This window comes from Taurulus bubalis (genome assembly GCF_910589615.1).
Source record: "Taurulus bubalis genome assembly, chromosome: 16".
In the NCBI taxonomy this organism is placed as follows: Eukaryota; Metazoa; Chordata; class Actinopteri; order Perciformes; family Cottidae; genus Taurulus; species Taurulus bubalis.
The window spans coordinates 12149016-12157185 of record NC_136604.1 but is presented as its reverse complement, the minus strand read 5'-3'; the positions used below and the strand labels follow the sequence as shown (position 1 = coordinate 12157185).

General features: G+C 39.8%; 1 protein-coding gene across 1 annotated transcript; it reads right to left on the bottom strand.

Annotated features, from left to right (window-relative positions):
• Positions 1–2555: 2555 nt before the first annotated feature.
• On the bottom strand, positions 2556–4033 carry cfap300 (cilia and flagella associated protein 300; the record flags this gene model as incomplete). Its single annotated transcript, XM_079231748.1, has 7 exons — positions 2556–2687; positions 2798–2864; positions 3005–3177; positions 3265–3422; positions 3550–3619; positions 3746–3827; positions 3924–4033. The coding sequence occupies 7 exons, from the start codon at positions 4031–4033 to the stop codon at positions 2556–2558; spliced, it is 792 nt and encodes a 263-aa protein (XP_079087874.1).
• Between the last annotated feature and the right edge of the window lie 4137 nt (positions 4034–8170).

The following is an 8170-nucleotide window of genomic DNA, read 5'->3' as shown; positions in this document are numbered from 1 at the left end:
ATACACAGTCACAATGAAAGCGATTCCTTTACTTAATACTTTGGCACTTGATACATATAACACATTTTTTTGTATTTTTATCTTTGTGTTTTGATTTGATTACTGTAATTATGTTAAAGCACTTGATTTTTTGTAACCATAATGGCAGAATGCTGTTTTTTTTAAATGATGTTGGTTCTTAAAGTGAATGTAGGATTTAAGTTAATATGTTTATTTCAGTTAGATATGATCTTTAAATACATGTAATAGCATTTTCTGTCAAATTGAATCATGGATGACAAAACTGTAACTACACACAGCGGATCAGGTTCACGCTCTCCACTCGCAGAGCCTATAACTATATTTGTAATGTCATCAGATAATTGCTGCCAGCTTCTAAGAAAACATTCACAATACTGTATTTTGCCAGTGAGAACACTTCTTCCAACCCAAGTGATTCATTTATTTGTTCCAGTCAAACCAGTTGACTCAGGTGCTCCATTTTTCAACTTCAAACGGTGAATGTACTTCATTGGTCGCTCTATTTAAATTTATTCATGCCATGAGGAAATAAATGGAACATCGTTCTTTGCATTTATTTCATAGAGACGCTTCATTCTTCGGCCTAAGCTATAGCAGACTTATTAGAGGCATTATTAGACTGAACAGTGCTGTCACTTCATTGTCACCTGGAATGTTGAGCTTCATGAAAATGTGAGACGACTGTATTGCATGTTGTTGTTGGTGGTGGCCCCAGTATTAGAAGAAAAAACTAACTTGGATGTCTCCAGTGAAGTCTTGAGTAAAGACATGAAAGGAAATGACCTGTGCCTTCTATGTCCTCGTTCTCTAACTGATATGGTGGTGCTTTCTGTCTCAAACTTAAATATTAAAGCTGCTTTGAAGAAGTGTTTCAAATTGGAATCACCTAATAGTTATATGCTTTGTTTTTCTTAAACTATTGATCTAACTAAAGAAACACCATCACCATTGTTCTAAATAGATGTCATTTTTAGGGTATTAGTCTTTTATGACTGCTGCAACTTTTGATATTTTCTGAGAATTATACCGTACGCTCAGCATATCATTGTAACTCTGCCCGGACCTCCTCGCATCGACACCCTTACAGTATTTAACACCAGTCAGATCTGGAGGCTTGGACATTTCATCACAGGAAACTCTGCATGTCACATAGAGAAGTGTGGCTTCCACACAACTACCTCTGAGGCCACTAGGGGGCGATAGTCTAGAAAACCAAGTATGAGAAACAGTCACTGATTGTCTAACTGACTGAATGCTATGCATGACTCAATCTGCACGTTCTCTTGTTCACTCTGTTCTTCTTCATGACGCGTGACCATCCATCATTCACTGACTTGCTGCCATTTGACATTCCAGCTCGTTGCCCTTTAACTGCTCTTAGGTATTGGAACTGTTGTTAAAATGAAACTGATCAAAGCAATAACAAAAAAGCTAAAGCCAACAAAGTCTTCCCGATTCCAATAGATGTAGCTACTGGTTGATGAAATATGGCACTTATGTTATTTTCTAATCAAATGCACACCTCTATTTGATCTTTTAAAGAGATACAAACATTTGTGTCTGCTGAGGATAACATTAGCTCCTTGACTAACTTATTAATTTATTTGTTTCAATAAAGTTCTTTGGACTGTATATTTGCTTTGGTCTCTTTTTTTCTAAACTATTCCCATGAATCAAAAGGCCCTTTTCCCAGCAGCCGTTTTGACATGTCAGTGCAGGGTAAACACAGGTGGAGTTAATAACATTAATTATGGCCTTGTTCCATTGAGGCCTTTAGGATTGTGCATGTTAGCTCACAGGAGTGGCCGTGACACAAATTAGATGATCAATTACACCTGTTTACCTTGCTAAGAGGTGTCAAAATGGCGGCTGTGAAAAGGGCCAATACCGCATAACGTTTGACAGCGATAGGCTCCTATTGCAGGGGGTTGAAAATTATAAATATTTGGACACACCCAAAGAATGTATGTTCATAAGATAATGAAAAGAGTTAAACTTCAAATAAAATGATTGAAAGAAAAGATATCCAAGGCAGTAATCCATTTATCAAAATTGTGGTATAATTCAAAAATGTCTAACTCATAATTTAAATATAGCACTTTGTAGTTTTGCTTTCTGAAGAAATTGTACTTTCTTGATTATTGTTGTTCTGAGTTTGTACTCATGGTAGAATGCACTTATTGTAAGTCGCTCTGGATAAAAGCCTCAGCTAAATGAACTGTAATGTAATGTTATCTTAAAAGTGAACGATAAACCACAATCATGACCTTATCTTATGTTCAACTGTTTAGCTTTCTAACATTTAGTTAGCAGGATGTTATGCATAGTCATTTTAAGGCTGTTTAAAAGCATTTTATTGACATACTAAAATAAACCAAAATAATAAATCCTTCTCTTTTGTAACTCAAACTGGGAATTCATTATGTACAACTGTACAAATGTACAGTTTCTGTATAGGGCTCCCAGTATGAGCTCACCTGTACATGCACATGTGCACAAGGAATCTAACAAAGTCTACTTCCAGCTCTCTTCTGTCACAATGTGAAGCTTCCTACACCGTAGCAGTGAGAGAACAACGTTGCGTGTCGCTTGAAGGGGTCGACGATCACATAAGCAAACGTCTGCTCCTCTTCTCGTCTATCGGGATAACATCGTCCAGACTCATCCTACAGAGGATCACAAATACATTAGATTTGTCTAAATAAAACTTTTAATCCAATTACATTTCTGCATTTGCATGCAGGTGGCACAAACAGGTATTCAACCAGTCACTTACGTAGGCACAGACTTTAAGGACTGTGGAGACAACGCTGATCTTTTTAGTCTCTGGATCCTTCTGAACACTGCGTATTAAAGGGTAGAATTACAATGTTATTATTAGATTGTGACGTGTCTAATAACCAGATCAACAATTGTTAAAGTGTTTATATTGCTGTACAGATTATCCATTCAGGCAGCAAGTGCACGGTAAGATGTAGCACACCTGATAAGGTCTTTGTAGATTTGCTTCGTGGTGCTGATGTAAGGATCGATGATGTCTTCGTACTGACAGAGCTCTCCCCCGACACACAAGTGCTTGAAGAGGCGAAACAGAAACTCTCCTCGCTCCTCCTTCCCAACCACACAGTAGTGCTCCGAGTCCTCCTCCTGCAACATCTAGGAGAACACCGGGAGACTTGGAATGACTCCATGTCAAAGAAGATAGAGACAGACAGACAGTTGAATGAGCAAAGAGAGAGTGACCTGTCTGAGTTCATCATAGTCGGGGTAGACATCATGAAAGCATTTGGCTACATGTCCAGAGGGCCTCACGATCCCACAAGAGTAGATTGGGTCAAACAGCTCCATGGAGACTTTAGTGCACTGCACCGGCTCCACGTCAACAGACACCACTGGCTTGTCTACACAACAGATATACGCACACAAGTCAAAAACATTCCGCAGAGATTTGACGGAAAATATTGTCCAGCAGATGAGATCAATTTCCTACTATCCGCAATGAAAGGCTTTCTGGAGATCATGACATACCAAGAGGCCCCCAGGCTCCGGCCTCCATCTTTCTCAGACTGGATGCCACATTGGGATCTCTAAAGAAACCCTGCTTAACACAGAGTGACATCAAACGCATTCAACAATGATTGAACACACAAAGACACATTATCAGGACAGACAACCTTGTAAAAAACAAGTCAATCAGGGGTTATACTGCGTTCTCGGTTCTCACCAGTGCAAACGCTTCACTGTTGTAAGGGTAAAAGCACTGGTCAAAGCTGTACGACTGAGCTGACATCCTCCCCAGCATGGACCTGAACACAGCCAGGAGCTACAGTTACTCAACGGACAGAGGGAGGAGAAAGCTTGTAAAGTTATAATGGATAAGTTAGCTACATGTCATACTTCACCATTTCATAAAGAGTTTTAAAACGTCTCGGTCCTGTAGGAAGGACAGCTTCTTGGAGGGAAGATGATTAAAAGAAAAGGTTTTCTCAAACGCCCACTTTTCTCCTGCCATGTTTTAACCCTTATATAGTTGTTGTTAGCCGACAAAACAAACCGTGAAGGCTCTCTCGTGTTCGCAGATGACCGGAGGGACGCCTATCTCCGGAGACTTGTGTACTTGTTGCCTAGACAACGGACGCTTTTGGACAAAAAGGACAAAAAGCGAAGCTGGCGTTAATCCACGCCGTCGTTACATTTGACTTCCATTTATATTTTGTGTTAGTTGGTGTCGTCTTTTGTTCTCAAAATGTATCTGATTCCCTCCATCTGCCGGGATGAATAGACGGGAGACACGTGTCTTCACAGCCGCCAGAGGGCGCCCTTGTCCTGCATTAGGAGCAGTCGGTTAGGGATTAGATGTCATAATGTGAGTTAGATCTCCTGCCACGGTGGTGATGAGTTGATATTAAAAGACAAATATATCACATTTTATTCAAGAAACAACTGTTGACAAAACAATCAACTTAACCGATGATGATCATGTGACAGTCGAAAGCACCAACATGGATCAGAGGTCCTACTAATGTAATCAGACAAGTTTGAACAGTTTATAAGACTCAAGAGACCTTGACTGAATATTTTGTTAAAATAAAATGTCCAGGCTATGAATGCCTGCATTCATTCATGTGCTGATTCCTCTTATTATTAAGCATTTATAGCTTTATTCACTCGATAGCCTTTCCTTTGTTTTACATCAATTCTTCTCAGTCAGTATCGGCTATTGTGTAGTTTTTGTTGTTGTTGTTATATTAGCTGCCTGAAGTGAAGCACCAGTTTTATCTCCAAGTGTCTCCAAGTGTCCATGCTTTACGTTTGCCTTGGATGACTAAATGTTCCCTTGTAAATTCTCTTAAATCTTACAAGAACACCTGCGTTTCATGAGCAAAAAGGGCAGTCATAGATTATTGCTTTTTCTCTCATCACATCCAAAGGGCATCGTGTTTTCTGCAACCTCTCACCAGTTAAGGATGATAGGCTGCAAATGCTTCAATGCTACATCATACACGTGTTTACCCCCACCCACAACTACTCCTTGTAACTCCCTACAGATTCCTACATTTCATTATTCATCCTGGCTCAAATACTCATTTCATTCCAAACATTCCAGGATGGTGCAGGATGTTGGGCCCTTTTGATCCACATTCCAGTATCGGACGCCCAGGCCCTGATATTCCCCATGAGGAGAGCCAAGAATATCCGGCCAGGACACCCTGAAGTCATGATAATGTAACCATGTTGGGTTGTCTCCTTAATTTCATTGCCTTTGGTCTTTTCATTTGATGGTTAAAGTTGCAGGTTGTAGATGTTACAATGTAATACTGTCCCTTTTCTGCCTGACTAGACTCATGCAATGTATTATGAGGAAAGACCATCACTGTATGAACCCATGAGCCATATTAGACCATCCTCAAAATACTGATGATAATTGGAGAAATACAGTCAATTGTATTTAAATGCTATACTATCATAATAAAAACAGACAGCCTGGGATAATGTAGTCTGTCTAGACGGTGACAAACCTAATGCAGAAGATGATTGGCCAAATATGGGGCCAAGTCCAGCTGTTACAGCCCAAAGAGGAGCTTGAAGGGGAGGGAAAATTGTGCCAAATTGATGTTTTGATACCGTACAGCCAGGCTATAACCTGACATAATTGAGTCAAGTCATTAAAGCAGAAGTGCTATTCCTCATTGTCTGCAGATGGCTATGTGGTAATTGGACTTGATTCATGCTTATTAGATATCTCAGGATCAAAACAGAAAAACGTGGCAGGCAAGAAGGCGAGGCAGGTGAGAAGATGTAACAGCTGAGGAATGTTTGCTGTCTGTGATCATATGTTTTCATGACAGTTATACAGATTGAATGGCAGATATTGAACCTCTTCCAAATGTTACGTAAACCTTTGTTGAATGATAACAATTGCATGCTGGGAACATCTCCGCCTCATGTCAGAGCAGCCTTTAGTGTCTGTCTAAATAATCTCCACGGTGGAGAGGAAGAAGTGACACTGAGGTTATGTCCTCTCTACATTTTCAGGTTATATGGAGACAAGCTTGTTCTAGTATTTTTTCCCATTCAGTATGTTTTTACTTAGCTACTCTTTGCACCACAAGAAGAGAAACAAATAAAGGAGTCAGTATGTTCAGGTCTAAATTGTGTATTTGGGGTTTAAAACAAAAATGTTTACACTTTCTTTTTGGAGTCTGGTGAGAGTTTTCTGAGAGGGTTCGGGCTGTATTAGGGGGACATATAGAGCGCACGCGCTCTATATGCGTGCTCTAAAAATAAGTGCTGTGGAGGTTATCTGTATTATTGCTTTGTTGAAGTTTACCTGCCGCCACAGTGGGCTGGTTTCGTCTTGACCTCGTCTGTGTGTGTTTTATGTGTGTGTGTGTGTTCTCATGTCAAATGTGGTTCTGGAGACACCAACTGAAGCGGGAACTACCACAGAAGCAGCTTTGAGTCAGGTGTTTATTTGTCACAGTGATAGCGTCATAACCGTATATGATGCAGTCACAACACTTTACAGATCAATATTGAAGGCTGAGCCACACCCCTTTTGGCTACAGTGGTTAGGGTTCAGGTGATGGGTTAGTCAGTATGAGACAGCTGCAGTGTGATGAGCTACAGGCCTCACCGGACCCTTTTACACCGTGACATTGTCGATGCTGCTGGTGTACTCCCATTGCAAAATGGTTTGTTTTACAGTTCATTCTACAAAAAGAACCAGGTTATAGGCCTTGCTTATTGCTTGTTACACCTGCAGTATCCACAGACTTTTTATGGTTGGTCCAATATTGACATTTAATGCAATTTATTTTGAAGGCTAAAGGTGTTCTTTAACACCTTTTTAAAAATGTAGCCCAGTATTGTTTACTCAGTATACATTTTAACTGACCTACTTTATGCTTTCATTGAAGTACATTTAGTTAATAATACTTTTAGTATACTCTACTTTTGAGTAACATTTATTTCAAGAAATGATACTTTTACTTTAGTACAATATTCTTGTACTATTTACATCCCTGCTTAAAAGTAGACCGCACAAAAATATACATTATGCAACCGTTATTGAGAGAGAAGAACCAAGGGAAGGAGTGGTGCCCAGACTCAGAGCGCAATGGAAAAATCCTGCTGGAGTATTTAGATAATGAATGTATCATATCTGTATAACTTTTCCTCATGATGTCATGGTGAGAGTGAACTTTGCTACAGAGCTCTTTTCATTCTTTTCAGGGTCAAGCAGTGCAGACTGTGGGTCCCAAAGGGAGCTTAGTTATTCTGTCACTTGGCGCTCGGCCCCTGGTTTTGTATGGCATATTGTGATATTTTAGTGTGTGTGATGTCAAAAGGAAATACAGACCTAAACACAGTGAACCTCTGGTTTATCTCTGTTCAACAGGTAGTCGTTGTTCGTGTGTTTGTAGTTCACTTGGGGATAAAGTTAAAGTGGCATCTAGTGGTGAGGTTGCAGATAGCAAGCAACAACATGACCCTACGCTCACCCTTCCCTTTCCAAGCGTGTCGGAGAACTACGGTGGCCTTCAGGTAGGGTTAGATATCTTTAGGATTTTATTAAAGTGCACAGAATTTTATAAATACTTTTTTTCCTTTTCATGACTTGATTGTTATTATTTAGATATTACTAAATATTGTTTCTAAGGCAGTGACAGTTATGGTTACATGTTTATGTCAACATGTCAATCAAATAAATAACATTTCTTAGTGAAGTTTAACACAGACATGAGATAGTATCAGGCATTCCTCTGTCCTCCTGTCTGCTTTGTGTCAGCCAGCAGATCACTTTACAAGAACAAACAGACAGACAGCTTCAGTTTTAGCTTGTTTGTAAAAAATAAATTAAAATGCTTTTGGATGGTGTTTGTGTCAGCATGGCTATGGTGAAAGAGAGCGCCGATTGAATTAGGTTTCACTTTTGTTTACATGGCAATGCTTGTTGAGCAGATTTATCGATAATTAATTGGCTTTTTGTCTCGCAAATGTTTCAGTGCAGGAACAATAACAATTGTAGTTGCTGTCAACTCGAGTATTCTTTACTTTACCTTCACCTCACTCTCTGCCCGCTGGCGCATTGTGTGTACGTGTGTGTCTATGTGTGTGTTTAGTTGGAGGAGCTTAACCCGACAGA